Source organism: Astyanax mexicanus, chromosome 1, assembly GCF_023375975.1.
Source record: "Astyanax mexicanus isolate ESR-SI-001 chromosome 1, AstMex3_surface, whole genome shotgun sequence".
NCBI classification, from domain to species: Eukaryota; Metazoa; Chordata; class Actinopteri; order Characiformes; family Acestrorhamphidae; genus Astyanax; species Astyanax mexicanus.
In genome coordinates, this window is record NC_064408.1 from 92,131,576 (window position 1) to 92,147,614 (window position 16,039).

Below are 16,039 nucleotides of genomic sequence, written 5' to 3' on the forward strand. Positions count from 1 at the left end.
GATATGATGTTTTGAACATTTGTGCAATTAAAGACACATTTTCAAAAAAAGGGGCATGCATATCATATTACCATAATAATCTGTGTTAAACATTTGTTTGTGCTTTATTGTTTCATGAATGGATAAAAATATCACACGATTTATAGAAAAGGTTTGTGGCTTCACTGACATGCTGGATTTTTTTTGGGGGGAGTACTCATATGGGCCACTATGTGAGGTGTTTTAGTGTGGGTTTCTTTTTTGTGCACTTAAATAGTGCTTCTCTGATAATACTATTTGTCCATACAGTACATACCGCTAGCATGTTCTACAACAGCTAGTGGTGAACTTAATTTAACCTACGTCTATATGAAAGACACTATAGAGAAAAAAATAAAAGCCAGAGTAAATTAACAACTGGGGGTAAAGCACTATGAATTTACTCGCTGGTTACTTGTTTAATGATAAACACTATAAAAAAACTAAAAGTTTATGCACAAAACTTCTAGTTTATGCACAATGAAGATTAGTCTTGGACATCAATTTTACAAAAAAAAAAAAACTAATGTTCCCTTGTTACATAGACAAGGTAACACGCGTCTGTGTCAAAAGGTATAGCACTCAATATGCAGCTCTGGATATGAGGCTGATGGTTATAAAATTAAGCTGGTTAAGAGGTTAGAGCACCATTTAGGTTAAAACACAATTTAGTGTTTGTTTAAACGCCTTTTTTATGTTTAACATATTAACATGCCTTGACCCGTATACGGGCTACAGGTGTAGGTGATACAAAAACCCTTTTTCTCTGCAGTAAAATAATGTATTTACACTCTGAAAATTTGAGGGCTTTGAAATGTTTTAAATGATTTTCTCTCTACTTCACTTATTTTAAATCAGTAACAGGATTCAACCCAAATTCTGCTGGTTTTAAAATAGACAAAAACTAGACAAACATAAAGAAACTAAAGGTTTAGATGACATGAACTGATCTGTATTCAGGGTTGTTTTGATTTTAAATGAAGTTCAGGAAAGAGCCAATTTTATGATTTTCATTATATTTTGATATTTACTGGACTATTTTCTACACTTTCTATTAAAATAACAATTATGCTTTTCTGTAAAGTTCCTTATTAAACCTGAAAGCTTTTAATGTAATGCTTGAAAATGAATCCTCAAGCGTTAGTGGTGTGATGTTGGGCAGAAAGTTGACAAAAATCCTGGCCTGTAAACCGGTTAAGCACAATGAAAATCGGTCTTGTGAATAGCAATACTAATGTTAGCAAAATACCTTATTAAAGGTGATGTACCCTCGTTAAATTTGGCAATAGTATTAAACATAACTTAAATTTAACATAAACCTACTTGAAATAAAACACTCAATATTTAGCTATGGGTCTGAGGAAGATAGGTTAGTTATATTGTAAAGTTAAGCAGTTAAATCGTGTATTTGAGATGAATTCACAATAAAATAATGTATATTAAAAGTTAGAGCAGCCTCTGAGAAAAATCAGCACGACAGAAAACAAGACGACTGTTAGCATAGCCAGAACACCTGAACTGAAGGCTTAAAACGGGCGCTTATGATCACCATTATATTCTGAAAATAAATTAATTACATTTTTTTTAAAATCCTGGTTTAGCTCGTTTTGAGGCACTGTCTTCTGTTCATTATTAAACCCCCCAAACTAGCCCGCTAATCCCTGAAGCTAGCTAACACTAACCTAACCAGACCCGTTAGCTCTAGCGTTAGCCAACGAAACATTAAAAATAAACAAAACCCTCACTGATATAAAAAGCCAGTAACACGAAAACGGCAGGATGTTGGCATTCACAAAAACACAAAAATGATTTTTTTGTATATCCTTAAAGCGAAATAAAGAGCTAGGGTATGATAGATTAGCTACACAGTGCCTCCTCCCTCCCCTGTATACCCCTACAGTTCTCCAGCTCAAACTATACGCTAGCTAGCTAGTTACATAAACGGTGATTTAAGCTTCAGCTGCTCTTTCACTGTGTCTGTATTTTAAAAATATAAGTTATAAAAGTCTGTATTACTCTCCAGCACCGAGTTTACAGAACAAAAGCTAGCTAGCTTAGCTAAAAAGCGGCGCTGAGCCGGAGGCTGCGTCGCCTGTGGGAGCGCATTAGTGGAGGTAGAGTTTGGGCCCCTCCCAGCGGCCGGCGGCCCGCCCTGCTCACACCCGGTCCCGCCTGAGCTCAGCCCGAGACTGGGGGAGAACCGCGCGGGCCTGGCGAGCGGCGGGAAAAGGTAGGCCGCTCTGTGACCGAATCAACTTAAAAACGCACATAGAAGCTTCTCAGCTGAATAACACTGATGCTGTAGCGTCCAATGAGTGTGTTAAACTCTGCGGAGCGTCTCGTGTTTTGTAGTTTTATAGGATTAGCGCTTTAGCTGCAGCTAGGCCTCCGACTGCGAGGCCTGCAGAGGCCTGGAGACAGAGATAGGCCGCAGCGGCGACCGAGCCAAAACCTCGGTTACAGGGTACTCAGGGATCATTAACGCACTGGTACAGGGTCTTTATATGTATAAACAGTCACTAATGCTATAATACAGGTGTTTATGTGTTTTTTATACGCTGTAATTTATTGTTTTTATTAATTCAACATGGCGGCGGGTGCAGCAGGGGGCAGGGACTGTTTCAGCGTCATTAGCGGCCTCAGCTTCAACTCCGCCCCGCCGCTACACCGCTACACCCCACCGGAATAGCGCTCATTATAATACGTACTATACATTATAATACTTTTACTAAATATAACTTATAGTTTTTAAAATACAACAAACACAGTAAATACCCTGACTACAGAGAATGCACTTAGTTAAATACTGTAGATGTATTTAAAAAATAAAAACGTTATCGCTGTATAAACTAGGGCTGCAACGATTAGTCAATATAATCGACTGTCGAATGTCAATTATTGACATTTTTTGACTAAGGTTACATATTTCATTGTTGACTAATCGTTAATTTGTAACTGTACCGCATTACACAAAGTGCTGGGGAGATGGGTAAATGGCTCACTTACCCAGGTTACACTAAAATTAAGCCCTATCCAGATGTGATTAGTTTCACAGGGGGTCCTGGGGTAATTTTCTCTTTTCTCCTCTGTAATTTAATTGCTGTCCGGAACGATAATGTATTACGTGTTTTCCTCAGACTCCTCTGAGAAAATTACATGCAGAATTATCTACTTTTTTTTGCTGAACTCCGTGGTCATCTGGTAATTTTAGTCCTGTCCGGACTCAAATCTCTGAGTTTCGTCACCTTGTGTTTAATAAAATAGCTATTTGTCTACTGCTATGCACCACAATTACACTTTGGGCGCACGGAAATGGAGGAGCTACTGAACCTGATGTCATGTGACCGAGAAAGCCAAAAAATTCACTGGTCCTCCTGTTTTTTTTATAGTAATAAACTTTTCAAGCATTCAGACTTACATTAATAATTTTTTGCAAATATTCAAAAACAACAGTTATAAATAAAATGTTCATGTTAATGTGCTCTTCTCGCTAAGAAAAGCATAATATTATGTAATATTAAAGTCAGCATAAATGACGTGTGTACCAATCAATTATTTTTTTTAGAGGAAAAAACTTCTCTAGCATTATTTCCCTAACAAAAGTGGAACTGCATAATGTTGCCCTGAGGCAACAACAACAAAAAAAACACTGCCTTAGTGAGGAAATGAAAATCAAATGTATATTTAAATATCTAATTATACTTACATATCTGAGTACCTATATATTTTATGTTGTTAAAAGTATTCAAGCACTAAAAAGTATCCTTATGTTACCAATTTCTTTTGGACAGAGCCATGTATTTTGTGGCACTATATATAAAATCTTACTTAATTATGGTTGAAAAAACTAAAAATTAAGAAATTAAATGGTTCATGTCAATATTAGAACTATACTGTATTTACTGAAATTAAGAAATATTTTTTAATATAAATTGTCCACATTGTCCATCCCTACTCTGTATTGCAGTTTAAATTACTTTAGAAGTATTATATAAAAAAATAAATTTGTATATAATATAAAATAATGTTCAGAGAGTCCACTTGTGTCAATTATTATTAGTATATTTTTTACATATGTGTTTTTTGTCTTCTGCACCACAAGATTTAAATTATTATGCAGGTGATCAAGGGGGTCAATGGATGAAGATGTGAGGACCCTCACTTTCCACTCCCACCAGCCCAAGATCATATTCCATGGGACAAGTAAGTTACCTGTATTGAGGAAAAGTGTATACTTTTAATTTATGCTTTTTGTTTATTTTAGCAGAACAAATACTATTCACGCAGGACTATTCACTCACTCATACATGCATCACTCATGTTGTAACTAACATTTGTAAATTATTAGTTGATTAATTGGTTTGATTTCAAATTATGTTTCTTTTTTTTCTTCTTTTCCTTATTGTTGTTGTGTTTGTTGCAGGTGGGGATGGTGAAGTTGAGGAGGACGAGGTTGCTGTAGAGCTTCAGGGGACAGTCCTGGTCTCCACTGTAGAAGGGGAAGATGGAATGGAGGTGCATGGATTTGCTCCAGAGGAGCTGGTCATCCAGGATGGCATTGAGGACGTGGTGGCAGAGTATGTCCAGTGTACACAGGAAGATGATGATGGTCTGGGCACAGTTTCTGTGGAAACCTGCGTGATGTCACCTGACGTGGCTCTGGAGGAGGAGGGCCTGCAGGTGGACGTGCTGACAGCAGCTGAGGTGCAAGAGGATCCAGATGGGTGTGGAGATTACCTCATGATTTCCTGTAAGTGGCGCTGTTCATTCATAATCTGTTTCTAATGACTTTTTGTCTAATGTGAAAGCAGGGATTCTTCTAAACTTTATCTTTTTTTATTTCAGTGGATGAAACTGGGAAGATAGTTTCAGATGAAGATGCTAAGGTCACAGTTGAGGGCACTCTAGAGACCCAGGAAGATGTAGAAAAGGATGATGAGGGCCAGGAGGTCATCAAGGTTTATATTCTTAAGGCTGATCCAGGGGAAGATGATTTGGGTGAGACCAGTTTCCACTTTCTTAAAAGACAAAATAACACATGCTTGATGCAACAACTATGTGTTTACCAAGGTCCTTATCTTTTTCAGATTGGTTAGCTATTTTTCTTCTTTGTAACAGCTATTGAAAGGGCAGCATCAATTAAAACTAAAATAATGTTTCCATATAGTTTGTTTTCTTAATGGACAAATATATTACACTATGGCATTTGCAAATTCTTTTGGCTAAACATAATCTAGTTATTAGGATGACTGTCAGATATATTGGTACTGTGTGTTTTTGCATTAAATTATCAAAACATTTGGATACACTCATACCAGAATGTATGCAGATTCTGATTTTAAAATTGATCCAATTACCATGTTTATATAGATTAATCTTCCACTGTGTTCAATTGTTGAAGTTGTTTGCTGTTTATATATGTTTGTGTGTTTTATATATGTTTTTAATCTGATTGACCATGTAGTCAGAATTTTACTAATTCTTTTCCATATAGCTACAAATGTTACTCTGTTTGACTCTGCTTTTTATCATTTCTAATAATTTTATTGTAAAGGTGGCACAGTCGATATAGGAGATGCTGATATTGATGTTGCTGACAGTGTGGAGTTGGTGGATCCTTCAGGGCTGCCCATCAGAGAGAAAATGGTCTACATGTCAATGGGTGAAGCCAATCAAAACCAGGATGATATCAGTGAGTAATCTTTTGACTTCTGATTGAGTTTCATTTTTGTCTTTGTTTAACATTCTGCTTCATGTCCGCCAATTGAATTTTTTTGCATGAATAAAGAATTTGACAGTTTTCTTTGTCAAACACACATTTATACACATTTTGGCACGATAATGGTTTTAATAATTTAATAAGTAATTTGGTAAACACTAAAGTTTTAGTGCTGACAGTAAAGAACTTGCGAGAACTTGTATAATTCATTTTTTTCAGGCAAAATATATTTAAGATCTTAGCTTTCTGGTTAATGTGACTGTAAGCCAACAATAAAAACAGGTTGATCTGTTTGAAAACTTTTGAAAAGTGTGAGATAAATATGGCTGCAGGGTGGAGCTCTGATTTTGCTTGTGTACTGAGCTGGTGTGTGTCCTCCAACAGATGTTGCTAAAATCACTGATGAAGTGTACATGGAAGTGGTGGTGGAGGGTGAGGATCCTGCCAATGCTCAGCGGTCATTTGATAACACCTCGCTTAACAAGGATTTCATGCCTGTAGCCTGGGCAGCAGCTTACGGTTAGTTATTAGTACACAGACAACACCATCACTACTGACATCACTAAGTCTCTAAGACGCAACATTACCTCTGAAATGATTGATTTCTCGTTTCATCTGATCCATCAGGAAGTTCACCCACAAAGGCCTTTGTAATAAGCAGATGGATTTGAAATGTGTGTTCAGTGCCAATATATTTTTAAGCTGTGGCATGTAAATATAACATGGAAGTTTGTAACTTTGTCTTGCTTGGGTTTTCAATCTAGATATTTTTAATGCGTTACCTGATTCTTTTACGTAGGTCAGAGCTAATCCACAGCTACGAAATATAAATTCATATACATTTTAAAGTATGTAAAAATAGCAGTATCTGTCTACACCCATTTAAAACTGACAATTTATAAATGCTTACTCAGGTGGTGAGGAGGCTGAGAATTGTGAGAACAGAAACGGAGCAGCCAGTGCTGTGTTGCACATTGAAGACTCCGTCTTAATAGAGAAGCTCAACCGTCAGCGAAGCAAGAACAAGAATAAAAAGCGCTCTGAATCTCGTCATATTCAGACAGGTACTGTCCCTGCAGTCTCTAACCACAGAGCTTGTTTGATTTCTGAACTTGTAAATGTTGATGTCCCTTTTTAATATAATTTCTCACTTTTTTTTTTCTTGTTTTTGCTTTTTAGCAATTATAATTGGGCCTCATGGTCAGCCACTTACAGTGTATCCATGTATGCTGTGTGGAAAGAAATTTAAATCCCGTGGATTCTTAAAGCGCCATACCAAGAATCACCACCAGGATGTAGTAAATAAGAAAAAGTACCAGTGCACAGACTGCGATTTTACAACCAACAAGAAAACCAGCCTCCACAACCACATGGAAATCCACATACTAAACAGCAAAGCAGCTCCATTTGAATGTGAGGTGTGTGGTAAAAACTTCCACCAGCAGGCGGCGCTCTTTTCCCACCGTTTGCAGCACCATCATCGGGAAGCGAAGCTTCAGATTCCACCTCCATCCACCAAAATGCACAGCTGTAAGTTCTGTGATTATGAAACAGCTGAGCAGGGGCTGCTCAATCGCCACCTGCTAGCTGTTCACAGCAAAAATTTCCCACACATCTGCGTGGAGTGCGGGAAGGGGTTTCGGCATCCTTCTGAGCTGAAAAAGCACATGAGGACTCATACAGGGGAGAAGCCTTACTCCTGCCTGTACTGTGATTACAAATCGGCTGATTCCTCAAACCTAAAGACCCACGTAAAGACCAAGCACAGTAAGGAGATGCCCTACAAGTGTGACCGTTGCTTCCAGACGTTCGCAGAAGCTGAGGAGCTCCAGCAGCATGCTCTAACACACGAGGAGGCCAAAAGCCACCAGTGTGCCCACTGTGATCACCGCAGTTCCAATTCCAGTGACTTAAAGCGTCACATTATTTCCGTTCACACCAAAGACTACCCACACAAATGTGACGTTTGCGGCAAAGGCTTCCACAGACCATCCGAGCTGAAGAAGCACTCGGCGGCCCACAAGGCCAAAAAGTTACACCAGTGCCGCCACTGCAGCTTCAGAATAGCAGATCCGTTTGTGCTCAGTCGACACATCCTGTCTGTGCACACCAAAGAACAGCAGGCCGCTTCGGACAAAAAGGGGCCGAAGAAAGCCTTTGTGCTCGGAACTCACAGTGGAAAGAAGGTTTTAGCCACTGCTGCGGTGTCTAAAGTGCGCAGGGAGCGAAGAGTGTATCAGTGTCAATATTGTGATTACAGTACTGGCGATGCTTCAGGCTTCAAGAGACATGTCATATCTATTCACACAAAAGACTATCCACACCGCTGCGATTTCTGCTCCAAGGGCTTCCGCAGACCTTCAGAGAAAAACCAGCACGTAGCACGCCACCATAAAGATGTAATGTCTGGAGTGTGATGGTCTCCATAAAGACCCTATCAATAGGCTGCACGATACATATATATCGCTTGTTGATCATGGTTGCTGTCGTTGCCTGCCTTTGCAATATTGAGCTACAGTGTGTAAATTAACTTTTAATTGTGATATCACACATTTCTATTGTAAAAAGCTGGGATATACAAATGAGCCCCTCTTTAATTATAACATCACTAAACTGCTGCAAGTGTAATACATAAATGGCCCTCTCTGCAATTGAGTAATCATAAAAGCTGCAATATGTAAACATCTTATTGTGACATAAGCGAAGTGCTGTCACTCATAGCTGGAATAGAAAACGGCATCTCTATTTGTGACATCATTTAACACATTGTGAGTAGCCTTACCAGTCATAGATGTTTCTGTGATTGGATGTTGGATGAATCAGAGAAGTCACATGATCCAACATACATAAAAATAACATGTTGGTGAAGAAAAATGCATCAAAACTCCACTCGCATTAAAAGTTTGTAAGATGTGTTTTTTAAATATTGCAAGGCATTGTAATATTGCACAATCAGAGTATGATATTTTGTCAACATCGTGCAGCCCTGGAGATCAGCAGGCCCAGAATTGCTTTTGAGCAGAACAAATTCTTGGTTTAGCTTAAGTGATGATGCTCTCCTCAAGAGTGGATCAGTGCATATCTGTGGGAATAGTGGGTAGGGCTGGATATGGTTCAGAATATTTTAAATACTGATACGATACTAACACCTAGACAAAGATATAGTTTTCAGAATGCAGTGGGTTTGGCTTACCTCAGAAATTTGTGTGCCGTTAATGAAGTGGGTCTATTTACGTTCTATTATTTGCAGTAAATTTACGCTGATATAGACAGTCACAATTCTTTATTCTGAAACAAGCATTATTGCTGCTCCTCTGATCAAAAGATGAAGATGGACTGCTTTGGTATTAAAATCTCCAAATATTTTCAGTACTCAATAATAGCAGCATTAAAGAATTCTGTTAGTATCAGTAAAGTATTAAATTTCGAAACCTATCCCTATGCAGCGCTGTCCAATATTAAACCTAGGGGACTGGAGACTGCAGTTGAACACACACCTTAAACTCTTATTTAAAGTGTTTCAGCAGGAAAAATCACTTACTTGTGTTGGACTCTGATCCTCCAGGACCAGAACTGGGCACCTTTCTAATGAAAAGTGTGTAATATTGAAAGGCAGAGGGCTTCAATATGCTTATATTCTTTTTCTTTGCTATTTAATGTTGGACCATTTGTTCTCTTTTCAGATTGATATAATCAGTCAGGCACAGCTTTTTTAATGTACACCCAACCACAATATGCTTGCTGCCAGGAAAGGGTCATGTTGTAGCGACAAACTGAGCTCAAACCTGATCCAGTTTGTTTGTTTTTGCATTGCTGTTGTTTTAAATGTACTTTTCTCTCACTTTTATTATGATAAATTCGTAACTCTGCTGTATGATTGTTTGCCATATCACAGGATGGAGTTTCATGCATCTCTTCAAATTTCTAGACCAGGTGGATTGGTCTGAAAATAGAAAACAATGTCTAAAAATTCTGAGATCTGACAGAGTTCAAAATATGGGTTTTGCCAAACGCAGACATATTGCATCACCCTAACAACAGCATGTGCTGTGTATTTAGAGCTGCATTCAGTAGTGCTGCACGGTATTTAGTCCTGCTAATTATATAAGGCTGATTTTTGATATCACAGTACAAATAGTGTAAATGGCTTTAATTGGGACATCGCAGTAGTATAGAAGACTGTAAGGGTCATTGCAGCTGTGACATAACAATATTGCCAGCATGGGAGGCTACAGTCTCAAAATGAGCCCCCAATTTGTGACATCACAAAACTGAAAGTGGCAGAACTACCTAAACTGCTTTTTAGTGTCTCCCCTAAGACCATGCCCATAATAGCATGTATGTGTTCATTACGGATATTTAAAAATGTATTGAAGCCCATTATAAATGGATGTAGGCAACAGACACCATATTGTTGTTTGTGTGCACTTGAATTTTATGTTAATTTGTTTAGACATCAAATATTGGTCATGATAGTGCGTTTCAATGAAGTTTCTTTCCTTTGTGGATTTTTTCTGTGTTGTGTGTGTTGCTTGTGTTTGATAAATTAAGATTAAGCAGCTTGCTGGTGGGATCCCTTTACTAAAGGTCCAACGTGTGAGATTTAGAAAAAACATGAATCTTAATCTATAGCAGCACTGTTGGTTAATGGCCCCCATTGGATCTTTAAAAGATCATATAATCAGACAGTGTTTATAAAATACTAATATAATAATCATTGGATTTTAAGAACAAATTCATACATGTAAGACCTTTAGGAGAACTAATTATGGCCTCTTACCTGGTAGGATATAAAAACATGAGGTGAAACGCACATTAAAAAGCATAGTGTATAACTTTGAGTAGGTATATTCTGATAAATGTGTGTACATAACTTGTGTAAATACAGAATTATTAAAATTAGACTATTTTGTGCCTGATGGTTCTGTGTTCTTGTTTGTCATATTAAACAGATGAGATGTGAAACTTGTAAACAACTTTATTTTGACAGTAGATCAGTAGACAGCATCAGCAGTAAAAAAAAAAAAAAACATCAGCTCTCTGAAGACTGAAGGTTCTATGCAGAACATCCAGAATCTCCAGTAAACAAAATGCCAGTGCTACACTTAGGTAGGTATTATCTAGTAGATATTTTTCCAAAATAAACCCAAATACCTAATAAAGCCAACCTAGTCTTCTCTATGATGTGCTGAAATGTGAAAACCTACATGTTCCAGAGGTTAGAACCTTCTGGCTTCCCTCTTTTTCAGTAAACACATAATGAGTTGTTGTAGACAGAAAACAAATATAACAAATTGAAAATTAATTTCAATTGCTGCAGAAGAAGCAGAAGGTTTTGCTTGAAGACAGCAGATTTTTATCCATCTCAGCACTCACCTGAAAGGCAAAAATAAAAAATTATTTAATCTACAACAGCATAAACTGATGGTATGACCAAGGTAAAATGTGCAGTTTCTCTTCATTATCCTAAATGTATATACCAAAAAGGGGCCATATTGTGGAATGTTACACAGACCCTTTAAAAGATGTGGAAAGTTTCTTGCAGCACTCTGTCCTTCATTTTAACTCATGAAGCCACTTGGTGACTTATACTGAACATCCTGAGAGCATCACAGGAGAGTGTGTGTATCTGTGTTCATTCTTCTGACCATATTTACAGAAAGTAGGTGTGCTGGGTTGGTGGTTTAGATTAAAATCATTTTAAAATGATTTTTTTTTTCTAACTCAGGTCTGTTTTAACAATTCAAATGCTTTAATCAGTCGTTAACAGGTGACTCACGGTGAGTATACAACAAGATAGTATTTGTGTTTAGCGCCATGCTTAAGGTATGCTGCGGTCAGGCTGTTCTACAGTCAGCCTTATTTTAGTGGGCTTTCCTGTATAATGGTGTGCTAATGGTTTTTGGTTCTAAAGTAGCTAATGCTAATGCTAACATTACATTTATGCAATGTTTTGGATTAGCCAGGCTAGTATAAACACACACACAAAGACAGAAACGGTTAATGTTTCTTGTTAAAACTGTACTTTAGAACAATATCAGACTTAATTTTTACAGCAATTATTTATTTATTTTAAATAAAATTAGTTTCATTCACCTTTAGGGCCATATTTTTGTTTTACAGTTAAAATTTGTAATATACACTCTGGGTTAAGTGCTAGTCGCTGTTAACAGCACTTAGCGCTAGTAAATTCCGCCTGATAGCGGTACACTGAAGAACCCTGAGTGTTCCAGTAAACCAGGGTGCAATTAGCTAGCGGTTCGTCCAATATAGCTTGTTTTAACACGGTAAACAAGCAGAATACAGTCTGATATTGTCCCCTCTAAACAGCTAACTAAAAAGAGCTAGCGTTTAGCGTGGTTAGCAGCTAATACTAATAGTGATCCAGCCTAGGTAGTTAACTAAACTAAACTGAAATTCCTGTATAATGCTGTACCTCAGCAGCGTGGCTTTACTTCTCCTTATAAACTGATTGGAAAAAATCATACATAAAGCGCAGTGGATTATAAGGCATACTGACTATTTTTGGGGAAATTTAAGGATGTTATGTGACTGTTATCTATGAACAAGATCTAAAGAACAGACCACAATCAGGCTTTATGGATGCTAACTAACTGGTTACTGGTTTTAGCTATGTTCTACATATAATAATGTTGATAGATAACACCACATAATCAGGACTATTAGAGATTAAGGGCCTGAACTCCACACAGATTGAGGTGAATAAGTGATAATTTAGACATGGATTTAATGCCAAGCTAATTGACATTTATTCTTTGTTAGCTAGAGACATTAGCTACTCAGCTTCTTTACATATCCAGCTAAAGAAGATAACCTTACGCACCAAACATGGTAAACAACTGTATTTTGTGTAAAATTTGTGTAGATTATATTTTTGGCCTAAACATAACTTAATGTGGTGTTGAGCTCTAAAGGAAAATATTACCGTTTGGTGGCAGAATGGCAATGTTGTCAGGGTTGACTCCCGTGTCCAGAGAGAATTTTTGGAATCTCTTTATCAGTTCTCCGCTCAGGTCTGGGCTGCGGCCTGCAAAAAAATACTAGTTTAAAACAAATTCCCCAATAAAAAAAAGCTAACTTTAATTACATGAGCTGGATTAGAATAAACCCATGCCCATTTTCTGTACCATATAGCTTGTTGAGAACTTCAGACACGCCATCTTTAGTCTTGATGGTGTGGACAATAGCAAACTCGTCAGATTTGAGGTCCACCACGCGCATGTCGTTACTGTTTCCCCAGCCTGAGGAATCAAGAGATATATTTTTCATTAGAATGTAAGATGTGCAGTATTTTAAAATCAAGCCTTAGTATTTAATCTTATTGTCAGATATATGTTTTTAGAATCTGCATGTCTTTTGCATCTACTACTAACTTTAATTCAGATTTAGTATATTTTTTTTACTTTATCTGTGTTGTATTTGAATTTAAGGTAATGCTTTTTAAGTGGTAAGTCTGTAAAATCGCAACTGACTTACGCTGGCTGTAGAAAACAAATTGTCCTGGAATGTCAGTCTTTTTAGCGAGATGTGTCATCTTCCAGCAGGTGCCATCCTCCCTGAGAATAAACAAAGACATTACATTCTGGTGGTTTTAAGGAACTTTTGTTCCAGCAAAACCCAGCAGCTCATCTGATCCTACTCTAAAGTGTTGCGGGTGGATCATCATTAATACAAATTAGTTTTGGCTTATTTCAAATTTGTGATAAAGGCTCTTAGAGTGATTCTAATGCTGTGTACAGAGCTGTAAATTGGGTATATAAAAAAAATAGAAAAAGTAATCATACTTGAGATTGGTGTAAGTCATGTCCAGGTCTCCACTGGCTGTTGGCTCCAGCATGGCCCTTCCCATCTTCATGCTGGATTTATGATTCACAAACCAGTTCGCATTTGTGGCAAAGCCAATCAAATACCACTTTCCTTTAATCTGAGAGATAGAAGATAATAAAATAGGTTGAGTTTACAAGACTAATATCAGTTGATTTTACACAAGCAAGTTGAGAAAACCTGAGCTGGAGAGTTATAAAGTGCTGTTTGGTTGTATATATATATATATATTTTATTATATAGTTATTTTAGTATTGTTGTTCTGCTTTTTGTATGTTTAAAGAAAATACCATATTTTAATTAGAAAATTTCATAATCTTTGTTTAATGTTATATCCTTAGGCTTTGTTGCATGTATTATTTATCATAAAATTATAACAATTATTACATTACTTACATGTTTACATCAGTTAAAGGTAAACAACCTCACTGATCACTGACTTTATGTTTATTTGGGTTTATTCTAATGTTATATAGAGTTTATTACAGGTAAACACTCACTGATCACTGACTTTATGTTTATTTAGGTTTATTCTAATTCTATATAGAGTTTATTACAGGTAGACACTCTCATTGATCACTGATTTTATGTTTATTTGGGTTTATTCTAATGTTATATAGAGTTTATTACAGGTAAACACTCTCACTGATCACTGACTCTGTTTATCTAGGTTTATTCTAATGTTACATAGAGTTTATTACAGGTAAACGCGCTCATTGATCACTGATTTTATGTTTATTTGGGTTTATTCTAATGTTATATAGAGTTTATTACAGGTAAACACTCTCACTGATCACTGATTTCATGTTTATTTGGGTTTATTCTAATGTTATATAGAGTTTATTACAGGTAAACACTCACTGATCACTGACTTTATGTTTATTTGGGTTTATTCTAATGTTATATAGAGTTTATTACAGGTAAACACTCTCACTGATCACTGACTCTGTTTATTTAGGTTTATTCTAATGTTACATAGAGTTTATTACAGGTAAACGCGCTCATTGATCACTGATTTTATGTTTATTTGGGTTTATTCTAATGTTATATAGAGTTTATTACAGGTAAACACTCTCACTGATCACTGTCTTTATGTTTATTCGGGTTTATTCTAATGTTATATAGAGTTTATTACAGGTAAACGCTCTCACTGATCACTGACTTTATGTTTATTTGGGTTTATTCTAATGTTACATAGAGTTTATTACAGGTAAACGCGCTCATTGATCACTGATTTTATGTTTATTTGGGTTTATTCTAATGTTATATAGAGTTTATTACAGGTAAACACTCTCACTGATCACTGTCTTTATGTTTATTCGGGTTTATTCTAATGTTATATAGAGTTTATTACAGGTAAACGCTCTCACTGATCACTGACTTTATGTTTATTTGGGTTTATTCTAATGTTACATAGAGTTTATTACAGGTAAACGCGCTCATTGATCACTGATTTTATGTTTATTTGGGTTTATTCTAATGTTATATAGAGTTTATTACAGGTAAACGCTCTCACTGATCACTGACTTTATGTTTATTTTGGTTTATTCTTATGTTATATAGAGTTTATTACAGGTAAACGCGCTCACTGATAAATGATTTTATGTTTATTTGGGTTTATTCTAATGTTATATAGAGTTTATTACAGGTAGACACTCTCACTGATCACTGACTTTATGTTTATTTAGGTTTATTCTAATGTTATATAGAGTTTATTACAGGTAAACGCTCACTGATCACTGATTTTATGTTTATTTGGGTTTATTCTAATGTTATATAGAGTTTATTACAGGTAAACACTCTCACTGATCACTGACTTTATGTTTATTTGGGTTTATTCTAATGTTATATACAGTTTATTACAGGTAAACACTCTCACTGATCACTGACTTTGTGTTTATTTGGGTTTATTCTAATGTTATATACAGTTTATTACAAGTAAACACTCTCACTGATCACTGTCTTTATGTGTAAAAACAATATGCATAACTGCTAAAGACTTTCACATAACAACTATCTGTTTTCTACTGTATATGTTAAAGTATTTGTATGTAAATAAATGTGAACTTTACCTCATCCAGGTTGAAGCCGGTCATGGGCATGATGTCTGCAAAGGCTGCTGCAGCGCACAGCAAGAAGGCCACAAACCTCAGCATGGCTAGTTTTGGCTGAATGACAGGCAGAGTCGTCTGTTAGTGAGTCTGGAAGTGAGCAGGCTGAAGTCGGGGATGCCGGTGAGTCTTTTATCCTCCTGACTGAGTGTTCCTATCCACCCCTTACCCTCTAACCCCACCCCTCACGCACACTCCCAACACTGCCCATCAAGCTGTTGCACAACTTGCACATGTACCCCTGCCTGATAATACAGGATAGTAGACTCTTATCCCAAACCCTCACAATGTTCTCTCTTTCATAATCACTAATGTTTTTAAATGCTCTGAATACTAATATTTTTTA

General features: G+C 36.6%; 2 protein-coding genes and 1 long non-coding RNA gene across 7 annotated transcripts; 2 read left to right on the top strand and 1 right to left on the bottom strand.

The window, feature by feature from the left end:
* Positions 1–1,815: 1,815 nt before the first annotated feature.
* zfx (zinc finger protein X-linked) lies at positions 1,816–10,651 on the top strand. Its single transcript, XM_007254770.4, has 8 exons — positions 1,816–2,248; positions 4,121–4,221; positions 4,442–4,768; positions 4,864–5,016; positions 5,573–5,710; positions 6,122–6,256; positions 6,652–6,801; positions 6,917–10,651. Exons 2-8 carry the CDS (start codon positions 4,155–4,157, stop codon positions 8,152–8,154), a joined length of 2,208 nt encoding a protein of 735 aa, XP_007254832.3. The 5' UTR covers positions 1,816–2,248; positions 4,121–4,154; the 3' UTR covers positions 8,155–10,651.
* A 46-nt stretch (positions 10,652–10,697) lies between these two features.
* On the bottom strand, positions 10,698–15,829 carry ptgdsb.1 (prostaglandin D2 synthase b, tandem duplicate 1). The gene is made up of 6 exons (XM_007254775.3): positions 15,655–15,829; positions 13,543–13,682; positions 13,235–13,314; positions 12,886–12,999; positions 12,684–12,785; positions 10,698–11,113 (listed from the first exon to the last, which is right to left on the bottom strand). The coding sequence occupies exons 1-6, from the start codon at positions 15,736–15,738 to the stop codon at positions 11,103–11,105; spliced, it is 531 nt and encodes a 176-aa protein (XP_007254837.2). The 5' UTR covers positions 15,739–15,829; the 3' UTR covers positions 10,698–11,102.
* On the top strand, positions 13,999–15,433 carry LOC125806066 (uncharacterized). 5 transcript variants are annotated; one of them, XR_007441374.1, is made up of 4 exons: positions 13,999–14,070; positions 14,720–14,792; positions 15,085–15,303; positions 15,375–15,433. It is a non-coding gene; the product is annotated as an uncharacterized LOC125806066 (long non-coding RNA). The 5 variants fall into 5 exon arrangements; XR_007441377.1 differs by lacking the exon at positions 14,720–14,792 and adding an exon at positions 14,939–15,011 and having other exon boundaries at positions 14,002–14,070; XR_007441375.1 differs by lacking the exon at positions 13,999–14,070 and adding an exon at positions 14,436–14,502.
* Positions 15,830–16,039: the final 210 nt, after the last annotated feature.

Excerpts from the sequence above, each read along its gene's own strand:
- zfx (XM_007254770.4), top strand. The coding sequence starts at position 4,155 with ATGGATGAAGATGTGAGGACCCTCACTTTCCACTCCCACCAGCCCAAG. Across the intron at positions 4,769-4,863 it reads AGATTACCTCATGATTTCCT|TGGATGAAACTGGGAAGATA; the intron begins GTAAGTGGCGCT and ends TTTTTATTTCAG. Across the intron at positions 6,802-6,916 it reads ATCTCGTCATATTCAGACAG|CAATTATAATTGGGCCTCAT; the intron begins GTACTGTCCCTG and ends TTTGCTTTTTAG.
- ptgdsb.1 (XM_007254775.3), bottom strand. The coding sequence starts at position 15,738 with ATGCTGAGGTTTGTGGCCTTCTTGCTGTGCGCTGCAGCAGCCTTTGCA. Across the intron at positions 13,683-15,654 it reads CCGGCTTCAACCTGGATGAG|ATTAAAGGAAAGTGGTATTT; the intron begins GTAAAGTTCACA and ends TCTATCTCTCAG. Across the intron at positions 13,000-13,234 it reads ATTTGTTTTCTACAGCCAGC|GCTGGGGAAACAGTAACGAC; the intron begins GTAAGTCAGTTG and ends TTGATTCCTCAG.